The 19,275-nt window shown below is 43.2% G+C and overlaps 1 protein-coding gene across 4 annotated transcripts in view; it reads left to right on the forward strand.

The window, feature by feature from the left end:
- The window catches only part of DDAH1 (dimethylarginine dimethylaminohydrolase 1), a 97,089-nt gene that overhangs the window by 72,032 nt on the left and 5,782 nt on the right, over positions 1-19,275 (forward strand). For all 4 annotated transcript variants that reach the window (XM_048312709.1, XM_048312710.1, XM_048312708.1 and 1 more), the window contains 3 exons: positions 7,459-7,558; positions 8,624-8,697; positions 9,285-9,404. In XM_048312709.1, the coding sequence (XP_048168666.1) occupies positions 7,459-7,558; positions 8,624-8,697; positions 9,285-9,404 (294 nt within the window). The remainder of the gene's footprint in view (positions 1-7,458; positions 7,559-8,623; positions 8,698-9,284; positions 9,405-19,275) is intronic.

Below are 19,275 nucleotides of genomic sequence, written 5' to 3' on the forward strand. Positions count from 1 at the left end.
CAGATTAATTGTCTTTTTTAACTGTATGTACCTGGAAGAGGAGGTTGCTGCTTGAATTCCTGAGACCAGTCAGACTGGAGCTCCCCTCCTGCTTGGCCTAGAAGCTTTTCTAGAACAAGAAACTCTAGAGGCCACCTGCCTTATTCTGGTTTTCCTGCATGTGCCAGTCCCTCTCTCTGCTGCCCTGGTCCAGCTTTTTCCATGTTTCCTCTCCCCTATGAATCCCTGGTGGTACTGTGCTCACCCCAGGCTCAGGTCACTCTCTTGCAGCAATGGACACTCCACACCAGGTACATCAGCACATCCCTTGAGACTGTTTCAGTAGTAGGGCAGTAAGTGGGTTTGGATCCATAATTAGCAGTGTGTGGGCAGTAACAAATGGGGTCATTATCTTTGCGGCCCTTTCTGAACTTTGTGGTTCATAAAACCCCAAAACTCTGTCAGAAACTGCACCTGCTTGGCGCAAGCTTTGGTTAAGCATGAAACTGTCTCAGAGCTGCAATCTAGAAGCATTAGTGTGGGATCTGTGTATCAGGAGAAACTAACAAGTTGTCTTCTCCTTGAGGATACAGCTTGGGAGTACCTTGTTGTTCTTTCTAGTCCCTCCTGTGGCCTTGTTTGATGAAGAATGGTTGAGCATTGAGGACAAACTGTGCTGGCTGTGTGCTGTTTGGTATTCTGGCACAGCCACTGAGCCACTAGAGCCTGATTGATGCTACTGTGCAACTGCCCCACCCTCTGGGAAAGGGCCTGACCTTGGACCTTCCTGTTGGCAGAGTGGCAGGGTATGATCAGCTGAAACTCCAAACAACTTTTCCTGGGTGTTGTGATGTTCAGCCTGGTTTGGTGAAGTCATGCTCAGATTACTCAGAACTGAGCAGTCCGGATGTGATTTGTGTGGGTGTCTTGGGAACACCATATCCACCCATGTCATCCAGGAGCATGCTGCTGAGCAGCTGGCGATCCACTCTGGGACCAGGCTGCTGCTGGTCTCTACCTTTTCTCCCCTTCTCAAAAGAGGCAGTGGGATGGACACAAAGACCTTCTGTGGGTGAAAAGGGAGATTGATTGCCAAAGCAAATCTGTCAGCTGGCAGAGGTGGGAATGGCAGGTACAGAATGTCCTTACCAGGGTGTGCTGGTAGCTGTTTGTAGGACAGAGGTAACCTTTTTTGTCTTGCACTTGACACACTCTTACTGCATGACCTTCATTGAGTAGCAGTGATGGAGTGTCTTGGTCTTCTGCTGTTTTCCTGATGACTTTTCAAGAGCCAGGGCCCTATCTGGTATCAACACTGGAAGCGTGAGTTAGAAACTCTACCACAACCCATATCCTACAAATTTCTGAGATCAATATACACAAGGGTGTGTATCTGACCTACTTAAAGCAAGAAAACAACCAGTAGTGGGTTTTTCTTCTCAAAACCCCTCAAAACTATTACAGCACTGCTTTATTTTCTTTGAAGCCTGTGCAAGTGCAGAAGGGCAGTGCTTATCATCGAAAGGAGACAGACTTCCCTCATGTCCAAACAGAGCAGATTCAGGCAGGCAAGAACCTGGACAGTGACCAACACTGGTATCTGGTTTTGCAAAACTGAAGTCTACCCTTTCCTGGCCCCGGATTTGTCCATCTCTATTTATAGCCTTTACTCAGAACCTTGCTGAAAAACGTATTATATGTTGACAGTGGCACTTTGTGAACTCAGAGCTAATGGCTCCAGAAATAATCACCTTTGAGATTATAGTCTAACTTTTGCATTTGTCAGGTCTGACATTTGCTTTGCACAGCTATGAGTGACTGTTAAAACACAATGAAGTAAAGTCTGAAATGCAGTATTTGTGATTTAACAAGCTGGAGAAATAGGTGGTGGATGTAAACTTTCAGGAGACAGTGCAGTAGTGTGTCTTGGACTGAGAGCCCTTTTTGTTAGAGCTGTGGTTGGTCTCTGGAGAGCAGAGCTGTGAGCATGTAGAGCTGGCTTAGAAACCTCATTTTGTCTCTGGGTCATTGGATGGTCTTGTGCCCTCCGAATCTCTCTGCATCCTTTCATTTAAGACGGGGCTGGAGGCATCTTCCCCCTTTCACCAAGAGCTTGGAGACAAAGGCAGATGGGTCATTGCAGTCATTAGAAGATGCCTGATTTGGTACCATCCACAGCTTCTGCCAAGCCCCAGCTGTGCCCTGCCCATGGGGCATTTTGGGAGCCTGAGTGGCGCCTCGCCCGTGGCTCCACCACCCAGCTCTGGCACCCCAGGGGAAAAGCTGCCCTGCTCTTGGCAGGTGTGAGATGGTGGCTTGCAAAATCATTTTCCTGTTTCCACTGTCTTTAGGAAAGATAATTTCTTTCTTACTGTCAATAACATAAATCCTGTAATATGGTTAGTGCACAGGAGACCAGTAAATAATTAAGGAAGCAGCCTATGTTTAGAGTGCATCAAGTACTAATATAGAGAAGGAAAAAATCCCTGCACATCAGTTACAGTAATTGGTGGAAGGCACCAGTCCAAAGGGTAATGAGCTCCATTTTTAAAGCACAAGGAAATTAGATTTTTATAAATGTCAAATGCAGTTATTGTCCTCCTTCCTTGAAACAGAGCTGAGCTGGCTGGAGCCCATTGTCTCTCAATCAGCTTTGCTATGGATTAGACACGTCCTGTCTCACACCAGGAATGTGCTTATTAGAAAAATATCCCTGCACAAAGCATACAAGCTTTAACACTCAACCCATGTACTAATGGATACATGTACAATAAAACCCAGTATCGTGTTACAAACCTTAAGCTGACCTGAGATAATAAGATACAGAAATCTGAAAGGATACAGATGAGTGCTCTCTTTGTGTGCAACAATTTTGACTACCTGGGATTTTAGTTTTCAAATAAAGGAGATAAAGTGAGGGAAGGTGACTTTTCCTCTTGGCTGCTTAATAAAAAAAGCAAGCAGTAAGTCTTCTTCAAAGTGACAATGCTTGTAATCAGGTTGTGTCCAAATATTTTGTGTATTTTACTGGTGTCTCCTGGGTAGCTGGGGTTTCACAGAGGACTTTGTTGACCCACTGTTTTTCAGTTCTTTCCTGGAAAAAAAAGCAAGAGGTGGTTATTTGTTTATACATCAAAGCTAGCTCTGTGAATTAGTCTTTCATTCATAATGAATGAAAATGTTGCCAATATGTGTTAAGACACCACACTTCAGAAAATGGCTATCAGTTATTTGGGGAGAGTAAAATGTGAGGAGAATAGAGGGCTTTGTAAAATAACCCCCTTTCCTACATCCCATTTTTAAACATCTTACTTGAGGATAACAATCACTTGTCCATCTTTAGCTAGAGATTGTATCTTTTTTCCTCTCTGTAGGAGAAAGTAGCACAATCCTTCATGATGTGGGAGGGTTTTAAGGATGGAGCCAAGCTTTAGATTCCCTCTTGCAATGATGAGATACAGATCCAGGCTATTTGTGTGACCCATCCTAACCCAACTCTGAATGCTGCAACTGCTTTTTCCAAAGTGGTAGTGTGTCAAACACATTCCATGGACATGCTGTGTTGGACACCCTGCTCAGGACTGCTGCAGGATGGCTTCAGAGATAGTACAGTGGGGATCATGCGAGTCTGTGCTGTCCCCTGTTTCCTCTAGGAAATTCAGCAGATGGGCTATTCAGTCCTAGTTTGTTTTTCTGGAATCTGTTATTTACAAGTGTGGTTCTTTATGGTTTTTTTCAGTTGCCTTTTTAATAATGTCAAGTTTTCCCTCCAGTCTTCTTCATCTCAGCTTGTGCTTTTTTCATTTCTGCTTCAACTGATTGAAGCTTCTGGTGTTGCCTGTAGGGGAAAAAAAAAAGAGTAACTTGAGACTTCTATTTTACACAAGCAAGGGATATTGAAAGATATTCCTAGCATGCACACATCAGCAGACATGTGAACAGCACTTCCCAATTAAAACTATAAGAATTTCTCTTAAAGTCCTTGCTAAACAGTGATCCATAGCTTGAATCCATTAACACCCATCATGGAAAAGTGATCCAGCTATTTATATGGCAGTCATTTTATTTATTTAAATTTGGTTTTGTAAGCTAAAATGAACCCAACTGTTGGAGGAAAACAACGTGAGGATCTTACAAATATCTTTAAAGCCTCAGACACAATGAAGCAAATTAAACTAGTTTTCTGTGACTTTGGACAACTTTCAGTTCTGATAATTTTCCTTAATGTCTGTGCTACAGCTGCATCAACCCCTGTAAATTAAAGAAAGAAACAATTCAAGGCATCTCTGATGTAGCCTGGTAGTTAAATGGTAATCAGCAGCTGGTGATTAAAACATCCATATGACTCAAATCACAAATCCAAAGTCAGCATTTACATTCCACTAGCCTCATTAGCTAGGCACTTTAGTTAATTGGTTCTCCAGTGCAAGTGTTACTAGTTGGCCATTCTGGCCCAGGGATGTGAAGTGCTGCTGCCTCCCTGCCTGCCCTTCCCTGGGGAGCTCGTGCTGCCCTTGCTTGCTGCAGTGGTGTCTCTTCTCAGCCTGGTTTGCAATGCTCAGGTGAAAGCAGGTTTCCCACTTGCTAAAGGGAGCTCACACCCACATTGGTGACTGGTGTGTGTTTCATCACAGCAATTGCTGCCCATTCCTGGTCCCTTTAGGTCTTCAGGAAGCCTTGGGGCTTGAGCCTGCCTTGAGCCTTCACATGAGGCACCTTCATGTAGTGTCTGCAGGCTGCCCAGGTTTTACACCTCTTTGCTCTCTCAGATGTTGTTTTGTGGTCCAGAGAAGCTTTTGTGTCTCCCCACAGAATGTGGGTATGGTAGTCCTCTGCCACAGTAACATCCACCGCTCTGCTGATGCTTCTACTTCTGGAGACGTGGTCAGGGAGGAGGGCAGGAGTGGTCTGGGGAGAGGGTGCATGGCAGGGACAGCCACTGGCTTGATTTCTGCTGCAAGCCCAGAAAACTTATGTTGGGAGCACCTGCTCAGCAGCACATCTCCTAAAAGGGCTTTCTCTTCTGGATGTTTTGGCTTTGGAAGCTGCTGGAGGTCACAGATTAACTGGAGATAGGTGACCATGCAACAGGCTGGGTGAACCTGGTTTTTCTTGCCACTTGGCCTTCTGCCTTAATCCCACCTGATGGTTTTATTTATTTATTCTAACTGCCTGTGACTGGTGTCCCAATTGTGAGTTTGCTTGTCCGCCTCATGTTGGCACAAAAGAGTGAATCTGTGTGTTCTTGGAGTGGAACCCTGCTTTTATAATGCTGCATCTCCATTACTCCATATTAAACAATTGTTTTCTTCTTTGGAGTCTGTTGACTCTTACGCGTGTACCACCTGCACAGTAAAACCCACTGGGCTTCACAGACAAAAGAAATCATTCTGCTATAAGCATACAGATGTTATAAAATGTTGTCATGTTTGTGCAACAGCACTTTTCCAATATTACCTCAGCTGTTCCCCATTTATTTTTAAAACACCACATGGGTCCAATCCTCATTATAAACCTAATTTTAAAGAGTTCTGGAGATACAGCAACAAGACTAAGAAAGATGAAGCCTTTCTACTAAGCCTGGAGACTCTCGAGTGCCAGGTTTCTGCCTGAAGTCATTTTAGCATCAGGTGAAAGAGGAGCAAAAAAGAAGTGTTAATTGTAAAAGGCATGCTGCAGGCTCATTCCAGGCTGCATGCCAAAGCCTTAGATGGTCTTTTGTGTGGAGAGGATGAATCCCTTGGTATCAGAAACCCCTGGATACAGTTCTGAGTTGCAGTATAACCCATCAGAGTTCTCCAGGTGGCACAAAGAGCTGCCTTTGTCCTTCACAGGTCTAAACTGAGGCACCTACTTTTAGCAGTGTGCTTGTTCAGGGTTTTTTCTCTCAAGTGTCTGCAGAGTGAGAAGATGCTAGAGAAGAAAAACTTCCAGAGAGCAGATCAGGCTTGGATAAGGTGCTGCTCCCAGTGTATTCCATGCAGACGTACATCACCTGTCCTGACAGCCCATGGGGACCTGCTCTTGCCTTTTGAGCCTGGGCTTCAGGATTAATGGGATGACTCACAAATGCCACATTGCTGAGTCATGGAAAATGGGCAGGAAAAGGCAGCTTAGGTGGATCATGTCTGTCCCCTTCTTTATTCCCTGAAGCAGCACTACTTTTAGGAAGGTATGTCAGCCAAACTGTGTGCTGCTATTGCTCTGAGGCTGCCACAGCAGGTGTGAAGGACTAGTCACCATCATATGTCCTTCCTCTGCTGTGGCAGGTGTAGTTTGGCAGAGCTGAGGAGTAGGGCTGCTAGAATTGCTTCTGTTGTTGTATAGTGCTGTAAGTATAGTGCTGACTAGTATTGTGTCACGTGTTTTAGCTTCCTGTGTTTTTTCTAGAAGTGCTTAATTTAGCACTTTAAATAAATAAGTGACCTGTGGGATATGCAAAAATCTAACAGGAGTTCGCTGTGTTTTCCATGTTCATTAATGCTTTCTGGGCACCTCTAGTTAACCATGATGAGGAAGTTTCACTGAATGTGAAGATGCTGCTTGTGTGGGATCCAGTTCACAGGTTTCTGACATTCTGCAGGTTACAGGTTCACGCTTTTGTTGCGTGGTTGGTTGTGTGTAGGTGCTTCTTTTGGCTTACAAGGGATGACAGTGATGTTGTTTGAACATAGAGAGTGTTGGCCCCTGTTCTGGATGGCTAGTGATGGGAGCCTCTACAGAAACAGATTCTGCTTTAGGCATCCTCAGCAGCCCTTACTGGGAAAGAAGGAACCTACTGTAGCTGCATTCCCTGCTCCTAATACAAGCCTCTTTCAGCAGGAAACAGGCTCTGACTTCCAGCTGTGTGTGTGGCTCTCTACAGCAAGCAGTAAGCCCCACAATGCATAGGCATGAAATGTCTTGTAATTGTGAAGCAAGGTAGCTTGAGCATGCAAGGAGAGCTAGTGCCTAGTAAAATTGCAAAGCCATAAGGAATCTGAATGTTTACTGGCTAGGAGATTTTTTTTTTTTTCCTGCTGACTGAAGATGGGCTCGTGGTAGAACTGCAACCTCCATGTCTGGCAGAACCACCTCTTGTGTCTGAGCACAGTGAAAGGAATGAACCTCACTCCTCTGCTGGTGCTTTTTCTGGCCCAAATCCAAGGGACAGGATTTAGAAGAGGATATTACTGTGCAGAGGGACTGGACTTAATTTGTGCTTTGGGCCCCTCATCTGTCCCCCCGAAGGCTGTGTGGCTCCTGTGCAAAGATAAGAGCCTAATCTCTGCCACTTGCCAACCCATCACCTCCAGACCACAGAGGCCTCTGAAGAGAGGTGGGGAACTGTGATGGGCAGGGCCACAAAGGACCCTGCCATCCATCTTGCTAAAGGTACATCAAAAGGCTTCAATTCTTACTAATTATATGTATTTCTGGCGGGTTTTTAAAATTTTTTTCAACAGTACAATATGTCCTTAATAACTTTCTTTTAAACAGGTTGAAGCCATGAAGAGAGTTCTAGAAAGTCTCAACCTTAATATAGTTGAGATGGTGGATGAAAACGCAACCTTGGATGGTGGAGACGTCTTATTTACAGGTATAATGGTAGTGAATTTGGTGTTTACATGTTCTGACTGCCTTAAAGGCTGTATGTCATTTGACACCAGCATAATAAAATGTCGTTCCTGTGGTTTGTCGAATTGGTTGTTTACTAAATGTCACAAAGGCAGCTGAGAGATGAGTTCTCAGTGCAACCCTCAATGTGCTGCCTAATACCTGAATAAATGGAGCAGCAGTACACACACTACAAATAACAGCACTGTGCATACAGATTTTATTTTAGCTTGTAAAGTGCCAATAACAAAAATGCTTTCAATAGTCAGCTGTCTGGGGCTGTTTCATATTTCTTATTACAAGCAGCTAACATTCACCAGACTCGTTTTCAGGACTTGTAAAAGCTTGATGGAGACAATTGTCACTAGTTCAAGGACTTAAATGCAAAAAAATGCATTTTTAGTTTATCAATAAAGTGGTGGAGTTGCCTGTCATATGTCATGAGCCAGACACCTTACATGCATGGTTGACTTCAAAGATGAAGATACTGCCTGTGTTTTTTGTGTCATTAAACCCATTAGGCATTTTCTCACATCGGCTGCACACAGCATCGCTCCCTGCCTGTGCTGAATGAGCCTGTTTGTTTTGATCAGCATCACAGTAGCCTGGCTGCTTGCCTTAGCTCACCACAGGGAAAGAGGCAGACCAGGAAGGAAGGCCTTTCTAAGGCAGTGCAGATCCGGCACTGATTTTCTCTGGTGCTGGAGGATGCCGGTGATTGCAGATCTGCCTTGAGACCAGAGGAAATCTCAGAGGGAGAGTGAAATGGTCAATCAGTGGTATACTAATCCAGCCCAGCTGTTGTCTTTCCTGACCCAATGACCACTGCAGAGATTTAGAAGAGGAAGCTATTTATGCTTCTGCTGAAATGTGTCTTCTGGAGAAAGATTAATTGCTTTAGATTATCAGCTCACAATTGCAGGTTGCATTCTTTTATGTTGAATTTTCAGTTTAACTACTCATCTTGAGAAAAGAAATATAGAAGATGAAAATACATGAAAGATTGCTTCAGAATATCTCTAAAGCTGGTCTGCTTTTTTCATTCCAGGCAGAGAATTTTTCGTAGGTCTTTCCAGGCGGACAAATCAACGTGGTGCAGAAATTCTGGCTGACACATTTAAGGTTTGTAGATTCATTCATGCCACAGGAAATACAAGCTGTCATTCACTGCACTAATTTAGTAATTGTAGTGGCCAAGATGTTTGTCATACTCATGTACTTTATTTAAGACCTGATTAAAAAAAACCCCAAAGGTACAAGTTGCTGAAAAGGTTTGAGCATCTTGTAAAGTAGTAGATACCGAAGTTGGATCTGAAATGTGAGATTGCTGCATAAAAATCAGTTGGATAGTGGGAGGCTGTTATTTTTTGAGAGCACATAAACACATTCTTCATATTCTCATCTATCAGCCTGGTGTTCTTTCTGCTGGTCCCTGGAGAGGTTTTATGCACAAACTGTTTAATTAAGCTTTTTAATGTATTTCTTTATAGTCGCAACAATAGTAGTATTTGAAACATGTTCTGGATTTTATGCCAGTCTCCAGACAAGACAAGCTGGTCCAGAGGAGAGTGTCATACTTAAACAGTTGACACTGTGCCCTGAGGTTGAAAATTTGCAGAGAGTAAAATTAATTACGGAATGCCTCCATATAATTATGGAACTAGGACACTTTAAAAATATTTATAGCACCATTCTTTACTCCCATACAGGATTATGCTGTCTCCACAGTCCCTGTTCATGATTCTTTGCATCTGAAGAGCTTTTGCAGCATGGCTGGACCAAACTTGATTGCTATCGGATCAAGTGAAGCTGCACAGAAAGCCCTGAAGGTAAAGCACATAAGAAAAGAATCTAAACAGCAGTCTCTTTCTGGTCTTTTTCTAATATCTGCTTAAGGATGCTGGAATTTTAAAATACATACGGATCAGTGAAAGAGGGAGCAAGAAATACACGTTAGGGTCTCCTGTGTGTGCAAACCATAAAAAATGTCTATATCAGGCAAGACCATGGTGATGCTAATTTAACTTTAGTTATCTTAAGGAAATAAATGGATTATGCAGGTTGTTATTCACAGCTTTGTAGACTGAAAATGTGATAATTTGGTATTAGAAGGGAGGAAGGAGATATAATCAGACCAGTGGAGATATTTAGTTCAGATGTTGCCATGAGGAAACTTGTCTTTTAGAATTCACAGAGGGGAAGTAATTGTTCTGTCATGAAGAAGGAGGGAGAGGTCCTACACTTATATAGAGTGTTTATAAACATGAGCAAAATTCAACTACAATACTTGTTGCTCAGTGCTGCGATTTGAACTTGAGCCAGGGCTAATCTGAGAACTCATCAGTTTGATTAAACCCTTCTGCACAGCTTGGCTAATCATGTTGCAGTGCCAAAATCATGTTTGCAGTAACCAAAAATATTTTTTGTCTAAGTTGATCAAATATTGCTGGTAACTACCCATCAAGTAAACACCAGCATTAATCAAGGTACAGTAATAAGCAGATACATTTTTAAAAGAACATGGTAATTAGCAAGATACTCTAGCAATCTCTGATTGTTGGTGGATATATTTTTAAAAATAAATCAACTCTGTCAGTTTTCAGTGTGTTTCTCTGCACTGGACATTGAGCAGCACGTTTGCATGTGTCTGAGGATAATGTTTGCTCACACCCTGCCACCTGAGGTTGGGAGTCTGGCCTGGAGCAGGGTTTTGTCCCATAGCACGTGCTGCTCTCATGCTCCTAGAGAGCTGACAGGTTACATCAGGCAGCCATGTCACAGCAACATTTGGAGTTACACGGAACATGTTCCAGTGAGTTGGATCTGGCTGTTTCTCCAGGAGTCTAAATCTCTTCAGAGAAATTATTGGCAAACAAATGGGTAAACTGTCTGTCTTGGAAATGATGGCACTTGCAGCGCTGCTGATCACCAGCTTACCCTAACATTTGAATTCTTGCTTTTTGACAATGTATTTGTTTACTTGCCTCCAAAACAAAAAAAAATTCAGTTGGCAGTCAGCTTCTTGCAGTCTTGTGGAAACGCAAGTGCGAGAGGATCTTTGAGGCACTGACACTTGGAATTAAAAGCTGCTCCCTGGATTTCAGCAGATCAGCTGAGCTGTAGCAGTGCTGTCAGCTGTTCTGTTACCCCGCAGAGTCTGTGGCAGTACAGTCCCCGGAGCTTCTGCTGAGTCCATTGCCTGGCACAGCCCAACATGCCACTCCTTTATTGGAATAGCTTGTTATTTTAAACCCCTCCTTCATGTTGCCATTTTTCATGACTGGAAATGCAGTCATACAAGCAAGATGATTGACCTGTCTTTAACCATCTCTGGTAATTGAGTTGTTTTCACATGTCACGTTAGGCAACTGCTGCAAGTGAGCTGCCTACATCATGCTATGCTAATATTTTACATTTAAAATAGGATTTATCTTCTTACTAATAATCTTATTTGAAATAGAAATTTTTCTTGATTGTTCTTACCGGTGCAACTTATGTATCCTTACAATACTTTAAAAACAAAAAAAGAAATTACATCTGGTGCTCACATATGGCCAAGTGCAATTGATCGTGAGTTCAGTGCAGTATGTGTAATGTGAAGCACTGCAAGTGAGCTGGGAAATGAATCCACAGAGTTTAGGATAATAGACCACATGCTAGAAGCAGATAATAAATCAGAAATGACATTTTAACCATTAAATCCTCTTCAGGTTCTGGCAAGTGTAGTGTATTTATTTGGACTGCAGCTGAAAAGTGGCACTTGAGGAAACTTGGTGAAAGAAAGAGACAGATTAAGTGCAGAAAGTACTGGGGCCTCTGGTGACTATCACATCTGAAACTTTAACTTCCCTCTGCTGTTTTCAGCATGCATTTAATTCCTTCTTGTAGTTAAACCTGTTTATAATTCCATACATGTAATCCACATTTGAACATTGGCCATGGCTATTGAGACAATGAAGCCTGGGATTATTTTTCAGTTCCCTTGGTGAGGCCAGGATTTCCTATAAATATGTCACCTTCGGGCTCTGATCCTGCACTGTCAGAGTTGCTGATCTTTATTGTGAGTGTGACAGTGCCGGTCCCAGTGTAGGGAGGTGATGTGGCAGTGCTGCAGGTGAACACTCTGCACCACTTTTTCCCCAACAAGGGACACAGCCCTGGGGTCTTGTTGGGACAGCAGAAGAACAGGAACTGGCCCGGGACTTAATCCAGTTCAGGTTCCAGTAGCAAAAGCTAGGCAAGGTGATGAAGGGAACTGTTGCACACTCCTTTCTGTATTCTCTTGCTCTATACTAAATCCAGAAAAGCCACATTTGTGGCTGTTGGTATTGCTTGATACAGAGCACAATTTCCCTCCACTTTGTGATGAGGGAAGACTTGGACAGCAACAGATGATTGTGGACACAGTCCTTGATCAAACCATCTCTGTCACCCTTTGGATAACTCAATAGTAATCCCAAAGGATCTGAGGGTTGCACATGTTGTTCCTGGCTTTGACAAGCTCAACTATTCCCTTGCAAGCAGTATGGATTGTATTTGTAGCAAGTTCCTACTAATAAAGTTCTTCTCTCACCTGTTTAGAAATGAGTCTGTCCTTTGGGTAGGCTCTGATAGCAGGCATTGACCAAAATCTATAGTACAGATATATCTACAGTAGTGCAGGACCAGCCCCAGGGTCTCCCCACAGGGCTCATAGAGAAAGCCTTGGTGTGACCCCACTGATCTGGGGTAATGCAGGGTGTCTGGGGATTGGTGATGGATCTTGGAAGGGAGGGCACTCATCCCACCATATGGCCTGAGCTCAATCCTGCAGTCAGCTGAGTCTGGCATAATCACTCTGAGACCTGGAATAATGGAGTGGCATGTGAAACGTGGGATTTCAGCTGGTCATTTGAGAGGAGTGGATGCTAATTACAGAGGCAGTGTGGCTGTGGAAGATGTCAGGACTGAGCCAGTCAGGGTGCAAGGCAGAGCAGGTGATGCAGCTGATTGTGTAACCTCTCGTGTCCCCTCACAGACTTGGCCCAGCAGGACCCAGAGCAGTGGTGACATCTGCACTTTGATGCTGGTCCTTGGTATCCTGGAGTCCAGCCTCATTATTCAATGGGATTTCTTTATGGTCAGGAGTGTGTTGAAGTATCTGCAGTAGTGCAGTGACATGACTTTAGCAAATACCTTTCTTTTTTCCTCCTGCTTTCAATAAAAGCTTGGACATGATCGTCCTGCCTTGTTCTTGACTCTCTCATTCAATATCTTCTGTTGGGAGTGGAGCTGCTCATTCATCCCCTAAATTATTCCCTGGAGGACGCTATTGCTAATGCAGCTGTTTTGACAGTGATCAAGGGAGGCTTATCAAAACCGCATCGTAAGGATAAAATAGAAAGGAGTCTCTTTTGGGTAACTGGGCCCTTGGTCTGTATCCAAGCTCTGATCAGAGCAGAGCTTTTAAAGACTTGAGCACAAGGAGTTTTTCTCACATTGGCAGTTGCCCCCATTCCTTTGATTAAATGCCTTTTGTTCTTACTCCATCTTGTGTAACTGAAGTCTCTGCAATGTGCCAGCTTTGAAGAGCTGAGTACTGTTTCCCTGCATGAGAGGAGGGTTACAGTGCCTGGATAAAGCAGAGGGGTTCCCAGCTCTGCCACAGAAGTACCTCCAGAACAGACACCTAAGGGAAAACTTCATCTCTCTGGTGTTCTTAGAAAACAGCCTGTACTGCCATGCAGCAGGAAAAGGCTCAGCTAAATCTGCTCTTCCTGTTCTCTGTGTAGTAACTGTCTTTTCTAGTAATGCACAAGTTTGCATGAAAACATTATCTTTCCTTCCTTAAGAATTCATCATTTGTGCCTCTGCTTATTCCCCACATGAAGTCATAATCCTCTATTTATGCTATCACAATGGGTTACTGTGGAAATCACTACTAATATTAATAACTCAAAGAAGATGACATCAGGTAGGGAATTAGCAGAAAGTGCAGATGAATGCTGATTTTTTTGTAATGCAGGAACGAAGAAAGGTTAGGGAAATACAAAGAACCATTGAGAACTTTCCCCTTAAAGCTAAACATTAAAAAATGAGACTGCTTTTCTCAGCCTTGTAGATAGGAAAATTAATCAATTTATAAAATTCTATGCACTTTTCTTTATCTCCTTCTGATTCTTCCTTGCTTTATGAGTTAGGGGTACACATCATCTCAGAGGATGTAGGTCTTCATTGAGTGCCAGATTACCTCTTACCTTAAAAAGTCAACTAGTTGTGTTTTAATGTATTTTAGATGTTGTAATAGACACTGCACTTATCTGAGTGTTAGTGCTGTTCAGTTTGCATATGTGCAGAAGAATCTAGTCTTTTGGAAGATAAAGACTCAAAAGTATATATTTATAGACTAGAGGTTATTGTATTAATCAGTTTAGTTAGTTTGTTTGTTTGTTTTTAAAGGGTGAGGAAAGTGTTCCTTTCAATACATGTTTTTCCTCACCAGTAAGGCTGCCAGCCTCAGGAGCTGGCTCAGAGGCTGACTGAGAAGATGTCATTTGCCTTGCGTAAATGGGGACTCATGTTTCTATTCCTTTGCTTCTTTTTTTTCCCTTTGACTATTCTCTCCCTGGGTTCCTGTTCCAAAAGACAGGATGTTCGTGCTCTTGCCTTCTCGACTGAAAACAACAGCCCACGTAATCCACTTCCTTTTGTCCTTCTCAGGTCATGCTTTCCCTTTGCAGTGGTCCTTGGCAGAGCTGGCAGGCAGGTGACAGTGTGGCCATGAGGGCTGGTGGCTCAGGGGCAGAGCAGTGCAGGTGTGCACATGAACAACACTCAGTGCCCATCACATCTGTGGTGATGCAAAAGGCATCGTGCGCCAGGAAAAGCCAAGGAGCAGGGTGGGAGATGTTGCTTAAAAAAACTCTTCCTTCTGGAAAACATGACTGGGAGGGTGCAGCAGGGAGGCAAAGCCCAAAGCCCAGCTGCTGAGACCGTGGGTGGTAGGCGGAAATTAAAGCGCAACACTGGCTGTGTATGGACTAAGAAGTTTGGCGTACTGACCATGGCAGACCGGAGCACTGCTGGCTTCACAGAGATCTTGAATGTAGTTTGCATCTGTAGGTCTGTGCTGTCCTATCCTGTATCTCTATCAGACTTTAGGTACCTGACAGGAAGGCTCAGATCATTCTCCTTTGATTTATGCTGCTCAAAGTGGCTGTGATGTCCCCTTCCTACTGAGTCTACTACTCTGTTGTCTCTCCTGCCTGTCTGCATGTCAGGGGGGACGCTCCTCATAGATCTCGATATTCCAGCAAGGTCCCTGGCTTTTCCAGCTCTGCTCTTCTGTCCCCTCTGGTCAGCCTAGCCAAGTGTTTCATGGTCACTGCTGTGTTTCAAGGAAATTCTGAGAAGCTGCTGAGTCCCTGCTCAAGCCATGTGGCACTGTGGCACAGCTCACCAGCCCCACTCTGTCCTGCATTTTCTTGTGTTGAACCCAAAGGCTGCTGCTTTCTCTCTCCAGTGCCAATTGTTTCTCTAAATAGGAAGAAATGAGGAAGGAACTTAGAGGACAGGCAGGGCAATAAAACAGTGCATGAATTTCAGTTTAAGTGTAAAGTGATGTGCAGCAGGGACAGAGAGAATAACAATTCTGAATGTTACTCTGATGTTGCTCTGAACATCACACATGAAATAATGTGCTCTGACTGATCATTACTGCAGAAATGAGATCCTGGGCTTGTTGAAATTTCTAGCTCAGCTGAAAACCAAACAGAGAATGTCATTATGCCACTGATAAAGCTGTGGCGCATCAGCATGTTGTCTCTGATGTGCTTTTTGCATGCACAGGCCCTTCATTTCAAAAAAGGTAAAGTATAACTGGAAAGATTCAGAAAAGTTAAGTAAGGAGTGACGGATGCCTGGACAGCTTGCCTAAGGAGACAAACTAAGCAAGCTATGGCTATAACCTGGAAAAAAGACAACTGAGATGGGATCATAGATGCCTAAAAAGTCAGGAATGATGTGGAAAAGGTGACCAGGGATCAATTGTTCACTGTCTCTTCCAGTGCAAGAACCAGGGGAGCTCTAAAAGTATGTAAAGATAAGCTCTAAAGGGGCGGGTTCAAAAACAGGAAGGAAAAGAAATGTTTCCTTGCACAAGACCTGTCTGAACTCTGTAGCTACCTTGCTACGTGTTCAAAAGCAAACTGGGCAGACCCCTGGGCCTAGGACAGTGCTGAGCTGGTATCACTCTGTATGACAGCTGATGAGTTGATGTTCCTGGAAACCATGTACCAAATCTTGGTCACCTCCAGTCCCTATCTTGAGATGCAAAAGTGGGTATCATCACCTCTCACCTGAGGCTGGAGACACCCCACCATGCAGCACTAAAAAAGAAGCTCTTCCAGGTGCTGCAAGGATTTTAAAAAAGCAGATTTGGCAGTCAGCAGTATTTTCCAGGTAGCAAGCACTAATTTACCTTTCTTAGCCATCCCTCCAGATGGCAATGCACTGGCCAGGTGCCTGTCTTCATCTCTTGCCTTCGTTGTGTAAGGGCATAGACCTGATGTTGTTCCCAGACAAGCGGTCTTTCCTCCAAGCAGAAAAGAAACATGTTGTCCTTCCAAACTCTCATCCAGCCTGGGGGAATGTGACTGCCTATTGCTGTTATTCTTCTCATCAGTTTTAGTTGCCCTGCACCACAAAAATACTTCATTTTTGTCATCGTAGGCAAAACCTTGATGTAGTTTAATCTTTTCTCACACCTTTCATTCTCTTGGATCCCAGGCCAAAGGCCGCTTAAGCATCAGCACAAAACAGGCCAAAGTTCAATGTGCTTGGAAAGAAACAAAAGAGATGGGATAGAAAAAATATCTTAAATAGTTTGACGTGACTAGTTTTCTTTGAAGAATACTTTGACTTGAAGGATTTAAGAAAAGATAGCTGAAAGCTGGTGAGGGAATGATCCCGTGGGTGTAGGGTTACATGCATTCAACTTGAGCTTAGATTTGATTTTTCTTTTAAATGTTAGGGGTCAGAAGAAAAGGGGTAATCAATATAAACATCAAACCCTGGAAATCTTGGCTTCTGCTTCTCTGTCAGCATCACATAGGCATTTTTAAGTGTGGTGTTCAACGCCTTGTTAGCAAGAGGAACATTCAGTGTATGTTTGGTTTTGCTTGTGGGGAGTTGGAGATGGAAATGTGCATTGCAGGTGGGTTTGGTCGCTCTCTGTCCTGCAGCAATCTGGATGTGAGTAGGTCTCAGAGTGAGTAGGCAGCAGGGCCTAGACTGGGGCCTTCCTCATGGAGGGGGGAAAATTTGTAGCTAGGCTTGGCCTCTTTTAAAAGTGCATGCAGTCATCTTAGCTCTGTCAGTGATAATAGTCCCAAAAAGCATACACATTTTTCCTTCATGCATAATGCTGCTTCATAGTTAGGATTATTTAGCTTATCCATTACCTCAGTTGTCTGAGGACACACTGTAAAAAAAACTATAGAGAAGGCATTTTAGGCTATGTGAATGACTTCAACATAAGGAAAGCATGACTAAGGGCTGAGAGAATGTGCAGTGAAAATTACCCTCCTTAGGCTGAAGAAAATTCCCAGAAAAACTAGGCACGCGGGAAATGCCTGGCTCTTAACGTAGCTGGTTGTACAACATTTGTGGACAGAAAGCCAGCCCTCTATAAATGCATCTTATTTTGGGATGTATCTGATAGAAAATACAATCAAAGGACCTTGCTTTTATCTCCTTTTCTCTGCCCTGGAGTCAATCTGGCCAGGCACATGTACTTAATGACTTCACATAATAGAAATATAGAAAACCACAAGGGTCTGTAAAGTACTGTGATTGTGTCATATTGGTGCATTTCTGCTGCATCCAGAGCCTCCCTGTGGGGCAGGTTTGGGGTGTTATTGCCTGGGCACTCTCTCAAATAAGTGATTTTTAAAATTTTAAAAGTGGTTTTTAAAATTTTACTGCAACAGTCAGGCATAGTTATAATAGCGATGAAAGCTTGCAAATATGATTTGCCTTTCATCTTAAGAGCTGAGGAAGAGAGTAATCTTGTATTGTCAAACCTCCAGTTACCAATAAAAGCTTTCTTGTGGTGTTGTTCCAGCTAGCTGAGATCCGAGTCCCACTGTCACAGCTGTCCCCTGAAACTCCTGTGCTGCTTTGTCTCACTGTCTCACTCAGGGTTTCTCATTTGTTTCTGAACTAATTCAGCCACCATTTGTGTGTTTTTTAATATTGAAAACAATCCTCTTAACGTGCCCTTTAGCATCATCTCCCAGGCTTCCCAAAGCCGGTCCTTGAGGCACTAGAGCCCTGCCACTTGTCCTTTATTTCTGCTTGCTGCTGCAGTTCTCACTTCAGCATTTTGCAGAAGCAAATGAATGGGAGACTTGTCTTTACCCTTCAGCTTAAGAATTTTTCATAATTCCATATGGAAGTGTTTCGCAGTGATTCACAATATATTTCTGATGAATGAGCTGTTCCTACAGAAAACCTACAATATCAGAATTATGTTTCCAACAAGGAGTGAAGGAAGAACAACTGTTTGGGAGCTTAGTGAAATCCAGATATAGTGGCTTTTCTACTGGTACATGTACAGATTTAATAAATGTTTGCTTAGTCAAGACTTAAAAACATTATGTAGGAAGGGAAGCTGCTGGAGAGGACATGTCTGCTGACCGTGGTTACCAGGTAGAAGAGCCACACTAGGGCCTGTCTCCAGCTGCTGGATGTCTGCAACATCAAGGAAAGCAGAATAAAACACATCTTGGCAACATAACAGAAACAAAATTACAAAAAAGAAAATCAACTCTGCTAAAGCACATGAAAATACAAAATTACATCTGGTGAAGTAAAGGTGCAAGGATTTTTTCCCAGAAAAACACATTAACCTTTTATGGAGGTAGATGTGTCCTTGGGAACTTGGGAGAGTTTCATAACATGAGAAGGAACAAGAAATGACAATCTGATAACACTTCCTCAAGAATGCATGGCATTCTTTGTTGTGAGTTTCATGTTCTCTGCGGGATGTGGATGACTCAGGCCAGAACCTGAAAAATGTATCCAGACCTATAAAGGAATTACTTACCATAGGTGTGGGCAAGCATGAGTTTTTTGTTGCTTCTATGTTGTAGACCCTGTTATAGATCAGCTACATGTAGTATTTTTTTAATGAATGAGAAGTAGTACAGATTAATGATCTTGCAAACAACTTAATGACAAACTTAACTGTGCCTAAAATTGAAGTCTGCTTTCTGCTGTGTGATGTAAATCTCTGGGTTCTCCCTGAGAAGGGAATGTAGTTGAAAAATCTAGTTAACAAAATACGAGGTTTTTCTAAAGATAATATTAATGTGAATATTTTAAGCTGAAAAAAAGCCTTTTCTTTCTGTTTGCATCTTTGCAATGTATGTGGGAACATAGGTGGGCTGGGGGAGAAACAGGAACACTTGCATTTAATTAGGCTTTCAGAGGGACCAAAGTTTTGGATTTTGAGCCTTGTTCAATTCTGCATTACTCTTGGTCTCTGTGAGGCCAAAGCTGATGTAAAGCTGCAATGCTACAATGGGGAGTTAGGCATCTTGTCTTCAGGCTTTTCCTATCCTTACTAAAAAAGGATCTGATCCAAAACATGGGATTGCATGCTTGTCATGTCCTGAGAGTCTCTGTCTCTGAAATTCCAGCCAGCCAGGCTCTACCTTT

The sequence above is a fragment of the Corvus hawaiiensis genome, chromosome 9 (assembly GCF_020740725.1).
Source record: "Corvus hawaiiensis isolate bCorHaw1 chromosome 9, bCorHaw1.pri.cur, whole genome shotgun sequence".
Taxonomy (NCBI): domain Eukaryota; kingdom Metazoa; phylum Chordata; class Aves; order Passeriformes; family Corvidae; genus Corvus; species Corvus hawaiiensis.